The 18,878-nt window shown below is 36.3% G+C and overlaps 3 protein-coding genes across 3 annotated transcripts; 1 reads left to right on the plus strand and 2 right to left on the minus strand.

Annotated features, from left to right (window-relative positions):
• Positions 1-3,290: 3,290 nt before the first annotated feature.
• Positions 3,291-8,083, plus strand: LOC125835786 (BTB/POZ domain-containing protein At2g13690). The gene is made up of 2 exons (XM_049514886.1): positions 3,291-4,241; positions 7,055-8,083. The coding sequence occupies exons 1-2, from the start codon at positions 3,543-3,545 to the stop codon at positions 7,988-7,990; spliced, it is 1,635 nt and encodes a 544-aa protein (XP_049370843.1). The 5' UTR covers positions 3,291-3,542; the 3' UTR covers positions 7,991-8,083.
• A 1,697-nt stretch (positions 8,084-9,780) lies between these two features.
• On the minus strand, positions 9,781-12,157 carry LOC125835778 (pentatricopeptide repeat-containing protein At1g20230). The gene has a single exon (XM_049514878.1). It carries the CDS (start codon positions 12,155-12,157, stop codon positions 9,878-9,880), a length of 2,280 nt encoding a protein of 759 aa, XP_049370835.1. The 3' UTR covers positions 9,781-9,877.
• Positions 12,158-14,286: 2,129 nt separating this feature from the next.
• On the minus strand, positions 14,287-16,430 carry LOC125835780 (pentatricopeptide repeat-containing protein At3g24000, mitochondrial). Its single transcript, XM_049514880.1, has one exon. The coding sequence runs from the start codon at positions 16,428-16,430 to the stop codon at positions 14,457-14,459; it is 1,974 nt and encodes a 657-aa protein (XP_049370837.1). The 3' UTR covers positions 14,287-14,456.
• Positions 16,431-18,878: the final 2,448 nt, after the last annotated feature.

The following is an 18,878-nucleotide window of genomic DNA, read 5'->3' on the forward strand; positions in this document are numbered from 1 at the left end:
AAAGAGCCTTCGAGCTAGTTTTTAGAAAAGAGAAATAGCTTTCTAAATGAAGCAAACATGGAAACTGAGATATTTGAGATGGCCTTTGAGCTAAGTTTTTAGCACTAATCTCAAATCACAGAAGAAGTATGTTTTTAAAACATAAAGAGCTAGTATATTTTGGGAGTAGTATTGAGCACCGATATGGGGGAGAGTTCAGATAACTCACAGCCCCCATAAACCATGTAGTCATCATGGGTATACAAGGGTTATACTTTTTATATGAATCCTTTGGCATAGACTAGTGGATCCACTTAGTGAGTTAGCTTCTTATATCACGGCAAGGTATATGATGGGCCTCGGCAGCGTGAGGTAAAACGTTGTGTCATCACTATAGTTCTTAAGTGATGGTTGTCGGTTAGAGAAACTCCCACAACAATAGTAGCATGGTTCCTCAAGGGGTTCTGCTTACTGTGAATGGGGGTATGAGACTTCATTCATGCATTGCACAAGTAGACTTTGAGATGGAGCATGATTTGTCTTTTTATGATATTATGATTATGAATTGACAACATGTTTTCAACAGTTTTTCTTTATATTGCACTTGTTTTAAAATGCTTTATAATGAAATGAGTTTATTTAAGTATTCAAGAGTTGAGAAGAGCCAATGTAGGTGTTTCTTTCATAATCTCTTTCGAGCCTATGTTGTTTTAGCATTCCAACTCGCATACTCGTACATTCAATGTACTGATGTCAGTTGACCTGCATCATCTTATGATGCAGACACAGGTAACTAGGATCGACATCCGGCGCATTCGTTGATCCAGTGAGCAGTTCAGAGTCTGTTGGTGAGCCTCTTTGCATTCTAGAGGACTCCTTCACATTGTTTTTCAGTTTTAGTATTAGTTCATTAGGATGTCGCGGGCCTGCCCCGACATCCATCTCAGTTGTTTAGAGGCTTCATAGATAATCAGACAGTCAATTAGTGAATTCAATTTTCTTTACTTTTCATTTCATATGTTAAGATTTAAGTTGCCATTTTGGCCAAGTTGAATGTTGACTATTAAACATTCTAAGTTATTTCATTAGTTAAGTTGAGTAGTGTGCTATTGATCTTTATAAATATGCATATAGTCTTCCGCTGAGTTAGTAAGCCAAGCCAAGGGTTTGCTTGAGGCCAACAATGGTCTTCGAATGCCGGCCACGTCCAGTGTGTAGGCTCGGGGCGTGACAGTATGCATTAGCATGATTAAAGACACAATTGTCCCTCAAAAACTTTTTCACGTCCTTTTCCACTATATTTGTGGAGGGTATTTTCATAAACAAATATTTTTTAAGAAATAATTATGCAATGCATGATATTTTTAGTACATTAGACTAAACACTACATAAGAAAAATCTCAACATAACGAATACACTATATTTTGCATTATTTTTATATACTCTACCAAACGACTCCTAAGTTTCTTCTTGAAGTCTCATCAAACATATTGTCGGTTGTCACTCGTTTGAATAAGGGCTTAAGTTGTAGTTAGAAGAAAATGAGAGAGAGGAACATATGGGACCAGTTGAGGATGAATTGAATGTGAGTATTGAGTATTTGCTAGAAAATCCATAAAATAATTATGTTTGGTAATTTTAAAAAGTTATATTTATAACGATAAGTATAATGTCAAGGAGATCCTATGTCCCCATACCTTGTAGGATCAGGTGCATATACTACTAATGTAATATCTCCTTAATATTATATAATATATACAATATCTTTGTTTGATAAAAAAAGATAAGTATGATATATAATCTTGTCTCGTTAGATAATTATCCCTTAGAAATTTAACTAATTTTGAATAACTTTAAAGATTCCACGGCTTCTTTTTCTTCTTTAATTAACATATAATGACAAAAATAAAACAATAAAAAACTAAAAAACTAAAAAAAGGAGTTTGATGAATTTTATGAGCTAAAAATCGAATTAGATATATGAGCGAATCAGAAAATGGTATGTGAATGATAGGATAGGTCAAAATTGACTTATCACAATCGAAAAGAGTGATCGATCACATTTTTAAAGGAATCAAATCCATAACATTTAACTATGATATAACATCATGAATCATTAGTCTCTTCCTTGATCCTTTCAAGGAATACATGTTGAATTTTGCTTGTTCTCTCCAAGCCCTTGAAGTCTCTTCAAAAGGATCAAATACTAATGTGAATAAGTTAAACCACTACTTATGAAAGTTACTTCCAAAAGGACCAAATACTAACGTGATTATGTGAATAAGTTAAACCACTACTTATGAAGGTTATACTTACCAAAAGTTTATTATAATTCAAATGTATGGAACATTTATTTTTTTGAAAATTCATCCAAGCCACCCTTTTTTGAAGAGAATGTTTCCCTTTGGACATATAAGCTAACATTTTGTTGGAGTAGATAACAAATATCTTATCAAATTAATTAAGATGTACATAAATTAATTTATACATCATAATTATTAAGAAAACACAATTTTCTTTTTAATTTATTTAAATAATATTCATTGTATTTTGTTAATTTATTTCTTAGAAATATTTCATTTGTCATCCAATCTAAAATAGAATATAGTCTTCTTCCCACTCATTATGCACCCACTAGGCTTTAAAATCAAAAAGGCAACAAGTGGATCTGTCAATTACTTTATTAAATAAATATTCAAAATCTTCTTTTCCCCTTTTTTTCTATTAGAAGATGAAAGAAATAAATACTTGCTTCCTTTTATCTCAATTTTTTTGCACTTCTTCTTTTTTAGTTCATTTTTTAAAAAAATATTATTTTTCAAATGACTTAACATGATTTTTTTTTATATCTTTAATAATATGATTTATAATTACATGAATGATTAAAAAATATTTAAGATCAAAATTTTCATTTTACTTTTAAACTTTATTGCCAAGTTGGAAGGAGACTTTTAGCGTAAAATTATTATCATCTAATTAAAGAGGTCATGCGCTTAAGTTATAAAAACAGCTCTCGTAAATGTAAGATAAGATTGTATACAATAATTTCTTAATAATTTGGATTTTTTTGAACTCCGTACGACTTAAACATCTCTTCCAACTTATTTTGAATAAGCTGGAAGGAAATTTTTTAACTATAAAGTTATTATCACGTAATCAAGAGGTCATATATTGTAACTATAAAATAGCTCTTGTAAATGCAAGATAAGATGATATACAATAATTTGTTGTTGGTTTGATTCTTCTTCGGATTCTGCACATAGTGAAGGCTTAGTGCATTAAAAAAAAAGGAAAAAAATAAATTCAATTTCACAGCTCACTTTGCCAGTATCTATACTGTTGCTTTTGCCGTCAGCTTCACAAAGCATCAGAATCTCTTCTCCACCAATTCTTCGCCCTAGAGAAGAACATGGTTACGCCCATTTCCCAAGAAATGTAAAGTTTCCACATTTCTACATATCGGATCAAACTGAGTACTCTGTAGACTGTGTAGTTCTTGAACCATTCAAAGTTTCAAACATACATACTGTACTTCTGTATCTTTTAAGCTTTTTACCCTCGAAATGCACGACCCAACGCGCCTGAAATCTCAACCTCACCACCACAATCGCCGCCGTGAACCGCCGTCACATCATCGCCGGGCTTGGTGTTGCTCATTTACTGTACCACCACATAGTCCGGAGAACCCAGCTGTAGTTCCGGCTCAAAATCCCAAGAAGACCCAATCTTTTCTAAAACCGGAAGTACCCACGAAGTCTTCTTCCAATTCCTTATCTTCTTTCCCTAATTCTCCTCAAAACCCCTCCAGACTGACCCGAATTGACCCACGTCGGATCCTCTCACCGGGTCGGGTCTCTCCGATTGATTCTATCGATGAAACCCTAAACCCGACCGGCCCGGTTAGTTTCCCTGAGATACCCAAGTCGCCGACTCCGGTTGATTGTGAGCAGCAAGCTAGTGGTGGGGTTGGGGTTAGGGATGATTGTAGTTTGGGGATCTTTGATGTGAGGTTGAATCTGAAGGGAAAGAATGGTGGTGGTTTAGTGTTGGAGCTTAGCTCTGAGGTTCTTAGTACCAATAGTTCTGTTTTTGCTGATTTGATTGCTGACTATCGGAAAAATTCGAGGGGTTTGTGTAGGATAGAGGTGCCTGATGTGGAGAATTTAGGTGTTTTTCGCGATACAATTGAGCTTATGTTTGAGGATGATATTCCTCGGAAACTTCTCAGGGTCGGTGCTTATCGCGCCATTGATGTTCTCGAGGTAATCTTCTGAAGATCTATAATTTTTACTACTTCATCAATCATTTCAAGTGTCCCAACTTTTTTTATTTGGAAAGCATTAATAGGTTCTTATTACACTAAGATGAAAATGCTGTGAATTAATTAAGCTTTGTTTCCGAAAAGGTGAAATAGAATATGGATAATTTGGTTATCAAATTTGGCAAGTCAATATAGGTTAGTTAATTTGGGACAGAGGAGGTAGTTGAGTTACTTTAAAAACTGAAAATTTGTCAATTGACTATTAGGTATTGGGGTGCATTGATGGTGATTCCTGAATGAATTAGTACTTGTTTATTTGAGACTGTGGAACTTCTCACATGTTTTTAAGGCTTAAGCAATGTGAATAGTATGTAGAGAATTCGTGATGAAATTGGCGACATATATTCCATGTTTGAACACTAATTAGGCACACAGACCTTAGCAGAACAATTGGAAATAGCACGGTTATTCATAAATAATTACTTGTTCATCTAAGAATATGGAACATCCCATATGTTTTATCAAATATAGAAGAATATGTAGAGAACTTGAAGAAGTTGGCATCTTATATTCCATGCTTGAAGGCTTATTAGATAAGCTGCTAAGGTTGGAACAACCACATAGACTCATTAGAAATTGCATGGTTGGTTCAGTTTACCGAGGTTAATTCTTGCACTGCTGGTCCCTTGAAACCCCAAAGGCTTCTTTCCGGCGTATTTATGGTACAAGGTTAATTCAGTGTTCTTAATAGAAGTCTGACTATTTCCTTAAGTCTAGTGTTTGGCTGGGACCATTCTCTTATAGGGAAAGTTCTATAGTGAACTTCCTCTTCTTTATTCTTGAACAAATTTCTAATTGCCCAATGAAAGTTGCAAAGCTCTTAAGGTGGTGCAACCTCAGTTACTCAGTGTGATATAATGCTGCCGTCTAACATGTCTGCTTTGCTGTATTCTTTTCATCATCCAGTTAAATTCTTCCTGATATCTCCAACCTTTCAAAATCTCATGAAGCTCTATAGTTCCGTAGCTTTCAGGATGCATACTAAGGTGCCTGAAATGGCCAGAGCTTTAACAAACAGTGGAACAAGTTTGTTCTCCGTAAGATGCCTGCAAAAAAACCCTTAACTTTTGTATTTGATGTGGATCTTTCTAACTTTCTACTCCCAGAACTCCAAGAACCTCCTGCTCTTCCCAATGTTACTTTTCTATTATGCCCTGGTATACAAGTATAAAAGTTTCACTTCATTTCTTGGATGACTCTTTTTTCTTTGCTGTGGCTTGGTTACTACCCATATTTCCTATCTTCTTATTCATCTCCAAGTTTTTTATCAAGTTGCTTCAAACCAACTTGCACTGTTGACTTTCTTGGTACAACTTAGAGAGAGCTATAATGGACCTCTATTATCTTTGCAAGAGGTGAAATTTATCTGATATAGGGACCATTATTGTACAAAGAGAATGATGCTATTGGATTCTGATTTATGTCGTGTTAAATGCAGTCTCAATTGTGTCTGTGTACTGTTCATTCACTTAAATTTACCAAGAAATGGAGTAGACCAAATATATACAAATTGGTCAGAGGATAAACACCAAAACCTCCCATCCATCCCCCACAAGGAGATAAAGAATAAATGGACCAAGGAAGATTAATTATCGAATAAATTCAGAAAAGATTAACTGCAATGAAATAGAAATTAGCATTATTTTCAGTTTTAGTTATGCAAAATCTGGTAATGTTGTTCATCTAGGAATGAAAAATAAAGAAAAGGATTGGAAGTGAGTGAATCTCCGTTTTCCTAATTGTGGAAGCAAAAACTTATTCAACTTTTCTCTAACTTGGAGAAAAAAATTGTAATAATTTTCTCTAATTTCTAAGTATTAGTTATAATGGAACTGCTAAGTTATGTCATGTAGGAAAAAGCTTTGCCTTGTGGCCAATAAAACCTGTAAACACTTTTGGTTGGTATGTTTTCCCAGAATGCATGTGCATCCTTTTGTTTCTTTAGTCTTCTAAATGCCTATCAAATCAGTCCTCTGGTCAAGTTTTGCATTCTACTAATTTTTCTGCTGAATTAGTTTTAAGTATTAAAAACTGCTGCAGGTTGCTATTTCTGTTACTGAATTTAATGTGAAAGAGGGTCCGCTTCTACTGAGTGTCTTTGTTTTGTAATTGTTCTTATCTGCATGGAGTTTCGGGTCTCTTTTTCCTTGTTCCACCATTGGTTTTACACGGCGGCTGGGTTGTGCCAGTTTAAGCTTTTTCGTCCCCATCTTCCAAGGGTACTGAATTGTTGTGCATATATTGAAGATCCTCTTTTATTTAATCGAGAAATTTGACCTTACATCTTCCATGAAAGGAAAAATGTTCACTGTGTGATGAACTCTATGGGATCAATGGCAGGATGCATTAGAAAGTCTAACCATATGTATTAGTTATGGTATTATTTGATCTTTTGTTTGGTACGATTTTGTGCCTATGTATAACTAATATATATATTAGGTATACACACACACTATTCAGTATTATAGGGTGTATAACTAATACATAGCAAACCATGGTACTAGCAATACATGGGCTATTATTAATACTTGGATAAACATGGGTAAAGACAGAACTACTCGTAATACACGAAACCAAACAGTGGATAAGAAAATTCTAGTATTACTAATACACCCTATTGGCCTATTCAACACTATTCTTATACACACTACCAATAAAATACACCCCTTGTTGTTTGGCTAGTATTTGACTTCTCTCTCTCCCCTATCTTCAACTTGTCTTGGTGGTTTCATGCTATCCCTGGTTAATGTTTAGGTATCAGCTGGAATCAAATTCAACCGGAGTGTTTTATCATGTTTGAAGTACCTTGAAGCTGTTCCTTGGACTGAGGAAGAGGAAGAGAAATTGAGAAGATTGTTTAATAAAATGAAGTTTGATCATGAAACAGCTAGAGACATTTCGGCCAGACTCTATGCTCTAGATATGACAGATTCCCAACAGACTTTGTCTAAGCAGCTTGTTTGGTCTGTGACCACCTGCGTTGATGCCAATTCAAGAAACGAGCTAAAGTCCTTAGTCAAGGGTCTCCTGTGCAAAAGCTCAGTCTATGAAAAGGACTGCTCTGATCTGAACAAGGTGGATATATTTGCAATATGCCTATCTTGTATAAGTTCACTTGTTAGTTTGCTTGAGGAGGCAACTGCTACGAGTCCATCTGTAAAATTGGCTAAGAAAGAAGACCGGACTCTGATTGACCGCATATCTAAGCAGGTTGACAACATCATATGGCTGCTTGAAATTTTGCTCGATCACCAGATGGCGGAGGACTTGGTGGATATATGGACCAAACAAAGTCAGTTGCTTGCAATGCATAAATGCGCATCTCCATTGGTCAGATACGAGCTTAGCCGGGTGACAGCTATGCTATTCATAGCAATGGGCACTGGGAAAATGCATTGCCGCTCTGAAGCAAGGTCGGGGCTTCTTCAGACATGGTTTAGACCGATGCTATTGGACTTTGGATGGTTACAGAGATGTAAAAAAGGCCTAGACATGAAGGCACTGGAGGAAGCGATGGGTCAATCACTCCTTACTCTTCCTTTGAAGGAACAATATGTTCTGTTTATGGATTGGTTCAAGTGTTTCTCAAAGGATGGTACTGAATGCCCTAACCTTAGCAAATCATTCCAGATATGGTGGCGACGATCGTTCTTGAGAGGCTCTGAAACTCATGCTAGTGAATCTAGGTAGAATGTTTGTATTTTTAGTCCTGTTTTCTTTCTAGTGGGAATGCTGTAACTTGGGCAATCTGAAACACTTGGGAAGTCAATAATGTAGATTAACACTGTAGATTTACTAATTGTTGTGAGAGGAAATGGAATCCAATTCAGTATATATGATGTTTTTACCATAATAGAGTATCTACTTCCTTCAAGCATAAATACATAAGAGTATTGTATATATACATATAATCATGGACAAGTTTAAGGACATCTATCAAAACTTAATGCAAGTGTAACACCAATGCCTAAATCTTGTCTCAATATTGGTATTGTCTATGGTTCCCTTTTGTTCTATTGTGTTTCTTCTTAGCTAAGTTTGTATTGATCTAACATTTAAACAGTACTTTTGTAATGGACTTCATATTCAAATGCTGATTTTATCTCATGATTTCAATCACGAGATAAAATTGCACGTCTTTTGTGCGGGCTTGGGACCGGAACTTAAAAAGTTGAATTGGATAGATAGGTAGATATCTTTGAGAATTTAGAGAAAACTAAAAATTGAAATACTGGCTAGTTTTTGTTTCTCTTATCATTGCTGTGAATCACGTGTAATGTGTTTTATTTGAGACGTTATGTCGATTTTACTTTGAAAGATTCTCATGCACATTGTTTCTTTACTTCAAATCCAATCTACCATACAGTGGAAGTTATTCGACCAACAGTATCAAGTTAAAGTTTCCGTGCATTTACTCGTGCAAAAAGCTCACCATCTTTCTTTTTTAATAATGGTAGTGGTCAAGCTAGCTTGCACGCATCTCGACTTATTTACAAGTACTTTGTTATCTCCCACCAACATTGACTAATTCTATGTGGTACATGCTATCTATGAGAATAAATCACCAAGTATTGTTTCGCCTAACGATCTTATAATTCTTGCCCGCTTTATTGATCACTACCCTTAGATGCCTAAAATTCTTCATGAGTACACTTGTTAGTTTTTTTTTTCTTCTGATTATTTGCAGATAAAGCCCTTCATTGTTTGATTTTGAGACTTTTGACTACTTTACTAACTGAATGGTTTAGCTTTTAAAAGCCTTCCCATTTATGTAATCTTTAATAATGACTTGTATTCTTTTAAAGCTAGTCCTTGTTAAAAATCAAAAAGAAAAAGGAGGGAGTGTGTTGCACCTTGCAAAGAATCTACACAGAGGGAGAAATGACTTGCAACCCTGTAAATCATCCCTAAGAAGCACAGAAGACTAGATTAATAAGAAGAATGTTTAAGCTGTCAACTTTCTCAACAAACAATTCAGAAGAATGAAGGTCATTAAACTTTATGCATCAGGGGTTAAACAAGTAAATTTCTTGTTTTTATAAGAAAAATGGCATTAGAAGTGCTTGATATTATTAAAAATGGCTGATAAGAACTTACAAATAATATCATTTAAAAGTAGGCTGGTTACAAGTGCTTGGATGTTAGATTTTCGCATTTGGAATAAGACTTGGCTGATGAGTTCCAATCTCTCATAAACGCGACAGTCCTGGTGTATCCACCCCACATTTTGGATTCACAGATCCAGCTTCCAGGTTCTGTCAAATGCTCAAATTACTGTCACTCTACCCTTCTCAGACCACATTTTATGGGACAACACCAAGGCGACAATTGCTATGAAAGGAAAGGACTCTGGGCATCAGAGATTAACCAAGCCAATTTGGATGAGATTATGAAAGTAGAGTTGATTACAACTGCTTGGATTGTTAGATTTAGATACCAGGGTTGAACTTGGCTGCTCAGTTCCATTTTTGTACAAATGCAACTGGTTCTGTTGCATCCTGCCGCAACTGGATTCACTAACATCCTGCTTCGGGTACTCTCAGTGCTTGAGGAACTTCTCAAGATTACAAATCTCAATCACCAATAATCTCCACATGAGCAGACACCTTCATTGAAATGATGATAACGGTTTGCGTCTCTAACATAAATTTCTCTCCCTTCAAAGCTGGAGATGAATTTGATAAAGGTATGGCAGTCCCCACAAATTCTAAGGTTCTTAATGACTCTTAGAGGAGTCCCTGGGTTAGTGTTCAAAATTCCTAAAACTACAGCCAACTTCTCACTATGCCCACACAAGATCAACTCCTTGTCCTGTTCTTCAACATCTTGCAAAACAAATTCTGTATCATGTGAAACACCTGAATTCTTCATGTCCATGCTTAATTTTCGCAACTTTTCCATAATCTGTGGCATCTGAGGATGTAAATCATCTCCTGCTAATAGCATGTGCACTTTGTTTTTCATTTCAATCCAACTACATCCAGGATTTTTACTCAAGCCCACATGTTTCATCATGTCCCTTACCTTGTCTACTTCATTCCATCTGTTGTTAGAAGCATAAATATTGGATAGTAAAATGTAGTTTCCAGGATTCTTGGGTTCAAGTTCAAATAGTTTATTAGAAGCTATCTCACCCAAACTCATATTACGATGTGTTCTACAAGAACTCAGTAAAGCACCCCAGACACATGCATCTGGTTCAATTGGCATTGTGGAAATCATATCATAGGCTTCTTTAAGCTTTCCTGTGCGACCAAGAAGGCTGACCATACAAGCATAGTGCTCCACTCTGGCCTCAAGTCCGTGAATTCTAGACATAGAATCGAAGTAATGTTGCCCTTGTTCTGTAAGGCCTGCTTGACTGCAAGCAGATAAAACGCTCGTGAAACTAATGAAGTCAGGTTTCTGCCCACTTCTTTGCATTAAGTCAAAGATTTCAATAGCTTCCTTAGCCTTTCCATGCATTGCGTATCCACTGGTCATTGCATTCCAACAAACCAAATTACGTACTGGCATCCTGTCAAAAATGATGCGAGCCAACTGAATCCTTCCACAATTGGCATACATATCAATTAATGCACTACTGACATAGACATCATCTGAAAACCAATTTCTCAAAGAGAAGCAATGTGTTGCCTTTCCATGTACTAGTGCTGCAATATTTCCACAGGCGGGAAGCAAACAAGAAATTGTTACGGAGTTTGGCCTCACCCTGGCCAACTGCATTTCTCTAAAAATTTCTAGCGCTTCAAGGTCTTTGCCATGTTGTGAGCAGGAAGAAATCATTGAAGTCCACGAGACCACATTCAATTCCTTCACTTTGAGCTTAAACTTTTTGAAAACTTTAAAAGCCTCATCAACAAGACCATTCCGCGATAGCCCAGCAACCAAAGCATTAAAACCACCCAAATCTATTTCCTCCGCCCCTTCAAACACTCGTGACATCTCCGAAGTACACCTACACTTCCCATACATATCAATTAATGCGCTGATAATACAGTTATCAGACTCAAAACCCATTTTAATCACATGACTATGAACTTGAACACCCATCTTGAGATCCTCCAAATCACTAATTGCAGGAAGAACACTCGAAATACTCGTCCCATCACTCCTAAACCCGTCCGAATTCATCCTCTGAAACATCAAAACCGCCTCCAAATAACATCCACTCTGATTAAACCCCGCAATCATCCCATTCCACGAAACAAGATTCGGCTCAATACCCAACTTCCCACCTTCATCAAAAACCATTTTAGCATTAACAACATCCCCTTTCTTCGCATAACCACCAGTTAAAGCACTCCACGAAACCACATCCGGTTCAAGCATTTTATCAAACACGTTACGTGCACATTTCAACTGATCACATTTCACATACATATGAACTAAAGAAGCTTCAACAAAAGAATCCAACGCCAACCCAGTTGTTAAACCATACCCATGAACTTGTTTCCCAACTTCCGACGCCGATAACCCAGCACACGCTTTAATAGCACTAGGAAGTACATGTACATCAGGTAAAATACACGCTGATAGTAACCGAGAAAATAAAACAAGGGTGTAACTAAAAAGATTAGATTTTGAAGAAGCGTGAATGAGAGATTTGAAAGAGAAGATATTGGGGTTGGGAAGCGAGTGAAGAAGAGATTCTGCATTAGCAAAGCAGTTGAAGTTGGCGTAGAGGGAAAGGAGCTTGTTGGTGAAATGGGTATCATTGGAATGGCCAGTTTTAAGGATATGAGCCTGAACTTGCTGCGTTTGGGAGAGCGTTGATGATCTTGAAATGAGGCTTAAAATGGTGTTGGGCGTAAGGCTATCGAATACACGCAGAGTTTGAGCTTGTCTTGCATTCATGGAGCTTAGGAGTTCTCTGTAGAGAACAGATCAGGTCCCTTGGTGTTGTGATTAAGTTTAATCAAACTTTATGTTATATCAAATGTAAATTGGATTATTCACAAAATACCCTTTTTTTTTCTTTTCTATGCATCTCTTTGTATTTATTTCATTTCATTCACTAATGAAACCTATTTATACTATTCAAAGCTATAAAAGGAAGAATTATATTTTAGAAATGTCATGATAGAATTGTATGACTTCATCCTACATTCAACAAATTTTTCATGTTGGATTACTCTTAAATTATACTAAATCATCATGTTATCAGAACTACGAACAAAATATTGAACTATCTATACAATATAATTTTCTAGTGAAGGAGTGTCGCGTGACACCCCTGGGGTAAGGATTGCTTTGCCCCTTTGGCTACCACGTCGAATTCAAGCAACAATAAAGGTTCTTATTGGAAAACTTCACAGGAGCATGCTAGGTTTCAGCGATTTCTGGCTGGAGAGAGGAAGGACATCCCTTGACTGAGTTGGTCTACAACATTTCTTGCTTTCTCACTGCAAGTACTTCAGTTATAAGCTTCTTTGACACGATCAGGTGAAAGATCTTATCTTCTTCACCACATCCTTCCATCTGCTCTGCATCTCGATCAACAAAATACAGTCCCCGTTCAAAATGCATAAGATATAATCCAGGAAAACATAATTGAAATGATCAAATCATAGTTGCATTAGTTTACACCTGTAACTATAGTTCTCTGAATCCAAGCTGTCCTGTTTTCATTTGATAAAAATGCTATTATAATGACTAACAAAGATGATCTGGAACTTATCGAGCGGAGTAAACTAATTGAATGTGAAGGAAATGGAGAGGTGGAAGGAGAAGGAATATATAAAAGAAGTTCTCACAGAATAGATCTCGATGTTTTTGTTTTCATTCGAGGGAAAGTAATTGGAAAGTACAATGATTAAAGACAGAATTGAGAACTTACTGGTGCTTTCTACTTGCTGACATTAGAATCTTAAGTTCTCTGTGACATTCAGCCTAGTAACAAGGGTTAAATGAACTAGCAATCTTTGACCTAATTCGAAGTTCAGGGTCCAAGATGATTGTCTTACCCTCATTACGCTGCAGTCTCACATTTTTTATCAAGATTCTCAACTTTCGTTTGCTTCACCAAGTGCTATGGAATTATTTCCAGAACCTTTTGGCCTCTGCCATAGTTTCTTCATGGATCCATGCTCTTGTACCATTCTCAAGGCTTTGACTACCTACACATCCCAGAGGAATTTGAGAAGGTTTTCAGCATTTCTGAGTTGCATTGCTACACTGCTACCCCATTATCAAGTTCTTCAACTGTATTGTTCCTGAAGTTCAAGAGAGAAGCATTAACTCATTTCTGTTTATTTTGACAGGTAAAACCATAAATGTCAGAATGCGGCATCAAGTAACATTATTTTTACGTCATTAATGTGGAACTAACCCAGCATAAAACCCGGATATACACAAGACAGAAAAATGAAGTGGCCTTTTCACTTTAAGTTTCTGATTGATCTCTGAGCAAATATACGCTTTTTAAGAACTGTAGTTCGACCCATGTTATTAGAAATTTGAACATGAAGCAATCACATCCACTATTACCTAAAAGATTGTACATAACAAGATATGTGTAGCTGTCCTGAGCATGAAGAGAAAATGTAACAAGCTCTTAAAACACAGAAGGTAGAACTCAAGGTACTTAAAATTTAGGGACAAAACAAATTTTCTTTCATATGGTAGGAACTACGTACACAGTCAGTACATGAATATTTGCAGTTTCAGAACATGAAATGTAGATAAAATATCAAAGACTTACTGTTTTTCTGCATAAAGGTCCCTTCAGTTCATACCTAGATGCTTCCCTAGAGAATCTGCAAGATGGTCTTGATTTTCTACAAGTGCAAAAATCATCGTCAATTGGCACCAGTATTTTCCAGAACCTCTAGCCATTATGCTATCATTCCTGTGCTATTCAGAGTGGCAGAGACCATGAGAGTAGCCTGATTCTAACCATGTGCTAGAAAGCAATGAAGTAGTCAAAACCAGCCTTATAAGGCAAAAAAGCCCTCTAATCCATTTGATGGATGACTGCATATATAAAAGATGCTTGTGTATAAGCCAACAACCAATTTTGGTAGGAAAACATGCATCATCCAATTGCAACAATGTCCAACATAATAGTCAAGTCCAGAATGATTTCACGTTACCACAGATAATTTAAATGAGTCTTTGATAGTTAACCATTGCATATATGGGAATTATTTAAGCACTACCAGTAGTCTCCACAGGAACAAGAACCATTGCGAAAATGATGGAACCGATTAGTGTCTCTCAAGATGATTTCCCTGTCTACCACCTTTGAAACAAACTTAAATGCAGTATGGCAATCACCACAAACTCTGATATTCTTCTTTATGCGGATAGGGGACCCAGGTGGAGAATTGAGAAGTGCAAATGCTAAAGCAAGTCGTTCACTATGGTATTGCAACCTCTCTTCCCTCTCCTGCTGATCCATAAACCAAAGCACGTGGCTAGTGTCTGGAACATAGCCAATTTCCTTAATTTTATCAGTTATCTTCTCCCACATGTTACGGATCTCCTCTCTCTGTGGATGGGCATCATCATTTGCTACAAACATATGAACAGCATTCTCAATCTCCACCCAACTACAAGCAGGTTCTTTCTTAACTCCACTCTGGTTCATCATTTTTCTAACTCTTGCAGCATCACTTCTCCTACCAGCAGAGGCATAGATGTTGGAAAGCAAAATATGTGGCCCTGAATCATGTGGATCAAGTTCAAACACACGTTCAGCTGCATAAACACCCAACTCTAAATTTTTATGCATCCTACAAGCTCCAAGCAAAGCTTTCCAAACGGCTGCATTTGGTTCAATTAGCATTTCATTAATGAACTTTTCAGCACGGTCAAGTTGACCTGATCGACCAAGTAGATCAACAATGGTCACATAATGTGAAATATTAGGTTCTATTTTAAATTTCTTCATCAATTCAAAATAATGCATTCCATTGTCTAGAAGCCCAGCATGACTGCAAGCTGTAAGAGCACAAAGAAAAGTCACTTCATTAGGTTCAGGTCCTATCCTACGCATTTCCTCAAAGCACTCTACGGTTTCTTTTCCAAGTCCATGCTGAGCATAGGCGGTAAGCATCGAGTTCCAAGAGACCACATCCTTTTTCACTAACCGATCAAAAACCTTTCGGGCATCATCAATGCTACCAGACTTAGCATACATATCAAGCAGAGTATTACCAATAAAAGCAATAAGTTCCAAACCTGATTTGATCATATGAACATGCACCCATTTCCCGGGCTCTAGAGCTCCAATGTTTGCACAGGCTGCATAAACACTAGAAAATGTAAAGTGGGTCGGCTGAAAACCGCCTCTTTTCATCTCACAGAAAAGTATCAGAGCAATTTCTCCTTCACCTTTCCTCGCATGCCCAGCAATCAAACCATTCCACGAAACCTCATTCTTGCAACTTAACTTGTCAAACACAATCTTCCCTTCATCCATTAGTCCACACCTTGCATACATATCCACAAGAGCACTCCCAACATAAACATTCTCTTCATATCCACACTTCACACATCCCCCATGTAATTGCCTACCCGTACCGCCACTCTCCAACGCTCCAGCAGCCTTAAGAACACTCCCAAACGTAAACTGATTCGGCATAAACCCAAACCTCAACATCTCAGTAAACAAAACCAACCCCTCCTTAGCATCCTCATTCTGCGAATACCCAGTAATCAACGCAGTCCAAGAAACCATATCTCTTTCAGGCATTTCATCAAACACCTTGCGAGCATCACCCATACTCTCACACTTCGCATACATATTAATCAACGTGTTATTCGGAACAGTATAATGACTAAACCTCGAACTCAAGAAGTGTTCATGAACCACTCTGCCTTCTTTCAGCCGTTTCCATTCTGTACATTTCTTCAGAAGCTGGTTGTATAAACTAGCATCTGCATCCATTGCCCCACTGTCAATAAGATATAGTACTAAAAGCTCCCCATTTGGAGCCTTCTTGAGAAGATCTTTATCTTGTAAAACACCAATAGGTGAACCAAATAGTTTGCGTACTCCTTCTGGTTCTGATTCTAAGCCTGATACTGCACATGTTGTAGAGAAAAATTGCCGAGCTATGGAGATGATTGAATTGGAAATTGATGGATTTGTCGCGCAATTTTTCACGTGTATAGCCTTTGTCATCTCTCCTACCAGCAGCTATTAGCTTAACTGCGTCTGAGTTGCAAATGGGAAAATGACATACTATTAGCTTTAGGGAAGTAATAGTTTCAAAAATTAATTTCTTGAGTACCAAAAGAACATTTGTAATTACTAACCCTGTCCCATTTTACTCTTTCGGTTCACTTTTACTTGTCATAGTTTGACTTGATATATTCATTAAGAAAATAATTATTGATATATGTATTTTACTAAACTATCTCCCTGTCTTAGAAAATAATTTGAAAAATAAGTATTTAATGTTGAGGGTGAAACATGAAAAATAATTATTGTCTTTTCTTTATATGTCAAAAGTGAAAAGTAAAAATGAAAATTTATTTTAGGGACAAGTGACAAGTAAAAGTACACGAATGGTGTATATGATTTATCCTAAAATAATGTAAACTTACTATAATTAGAAATAATTTAACTTTGACACACCGTAATTATTATTACCATACTATCATCAAATATTATGTACCATCAATTACCATTCTCAACCACTGTGATATATTGACCACAGTTACAACTTACATATCGCTAATCATATAAGTTATTTTTTGTAATTAAACACATTTTATTACTAAAGTACAACAGGTTTACTCCAACTCTGTGGACAGGCCTAGTAAATCACTATGTAATATTTCCCTATATCCTAAATGCAATTTGTTGGACTGGATAGTAATTTAGCTGATTTAAAAATCGAGTTATCTCTCCATGCATGCTTGCTCAAACATAATCCTATCCTTGCGACGATATGTATTTTGAAAAATTCTATGATTTCTTTCCATTCATGCACAATTTATAGACATATGCCGCAAATACCATTATGAAAAAAATAGCAATATTGTCATTGCCTTTGCGCATAGTTTCATATCACTGTATTTCTCTAGTTCAATTCATAGCTTGTCGACAGATTCCTTGCTAATGCAATACTCTTCTCCACACGTAAGAAGCTACAGAGCACTCAAAAAACAAGTGTTCTATATTTTCTGATTTGATATCACAGAGAGGACATAGATGGCAGACCTGCATTCCCTATTTTAACATCCTATCTTTAGTATATAGTCTACCATGAATAGTCACGTATAATTAGATGAATAACCACTTTGGTAAGCCTGAATTGTTGCACATTATTCTCCTCCATGGCACACTAGGGTGGAAACATATCAACTTCTGGTACATCACTTTGATTGAGAATGTGTGTACGTATCTATAGCAAATCAATTTCAATCATATTTACCTCCTCAATGTATTTTTGTGTCTTTAATAGCTTTTGAACTATCCAGCATGCTTGCTTTGTCCTTGCACTCCTTAGTGGTTCACTTTTTCCATAGTATATATGAACCATTGTATCCAAAACACTTTTTTTTTTCTACATAGGTTCCAAAGAAGTTTATAAAATGCTGCTTTATTTCAGATTGCCACGTTCAACAAGTGTAACCCCCATGCGGTTTTTGGTAAACACAATTTCTCCCAAGCAATGAGTGCCTTTATGGATATGTCTACTCCACCCATCCTCAAGAAATTCTGACATACAATTTCTATCAGCTTAATGATTTTTCCGGATAACAAAATAAACTCGACCAATAAATCTAAATTAAGAATAATATTGATTTTAAAAGTTGCAACCGGCCAACATAAGAAATAAACTTTGATGTGAGGAGGTCACTTTGACTAGCATTTTGTCCAATAGGGTCTAACATCGCATAATAGATAACTTTTTGGTGCTAAGAGGAACACCTAGGTATCTAATAGGTAATTCTCCTATAGGCATCCCAAGATGTGCAACAATCTGTTATTGAATAAGCCGAAACATTTTTGCATATTGACATGAAGTTACTATCAACTTTAGTTATTACTATCATCTACCACAATTACTAGTTATCAGACTTGATTACCACCATCATCCATCAACACTAGCCATCATAATCGCCACCATAACTACTAGCTACCACCCTCAACAATCACCATCAACCAACTCCATCACCGTTAGCCATCATCACAGCAACCACCCACCATCATATTTATTGAAAATAATTATTATGTTAATATTAGTGATTTATATAAAGTTCATAAATAAAAATAGATTATATACCATCAAATAATAAAAACAAGTAAACAACCATCTTAATTTATTACTGCATTAAGTCCTAACACACATTTTAATATTTCAATTCAAATATCTTAATCTTAATAATAGGATTCAAACATCTTAATCTTGATAAAAACAAATAAGACCTAAATAAAAGTAGTAACTATTGAACATACCTCAACAACAATGTTGGAGTGTATGCGTCCACTAACTACGATAGGACCAGGTCCTTAGCACAGTTATGATACACAAAAGAAAATGCTGAAAGTAAAGATAGCACACGCAACTTTACGTGGAAACCTCCTTGCTCAAGGGAGTAAAACCACGACCTGTCTCAC

The sequence above is a fragment of the Solanum verrucosum genome, unplaced genomic scaffold (genome assembly GCF_900185275.1).
Source record: "Solanum verrucosum unplaced genomic scaffold, falcon-dt-bn FXZP01000128.1, whole genome shotgun sequence".
NCBI lineage: Eukaryota > Viridiplantae > Streptophyta > Magnoliopsida > Solanales > Solanaceae > Solanum > Solanum verrucosum.

Coding starts and splice junctions, on each gene's coding strand:
- LOC125835786 (XM_049514886.1), top strand. CDS start 3,543: ATGCACGACCCAACGCGCCTGAAATCTCAACCTCACCACCACAATCGC. Junction 4,242..7,054: donor GCGCCATTGATGTTCTCGAG/GTAATCTTCTGA, acceptor GTTAATGTTTAG/GTATCAGCTGGAATCAAATT.
- LOC125835778 (XM_049514878.1), bottom strand. CDS start 12,157: ATGAATGCAAGACAAGCTCAAACTCTGCGTGTATTCGATAGCCTTACG.
- LOC125835780 (XM_049514880.1), bottom strand. CDS start 16,430: ATGACAAAGGCTATACACGTGAAAAATTGCGCGACAAATCCATCAATT.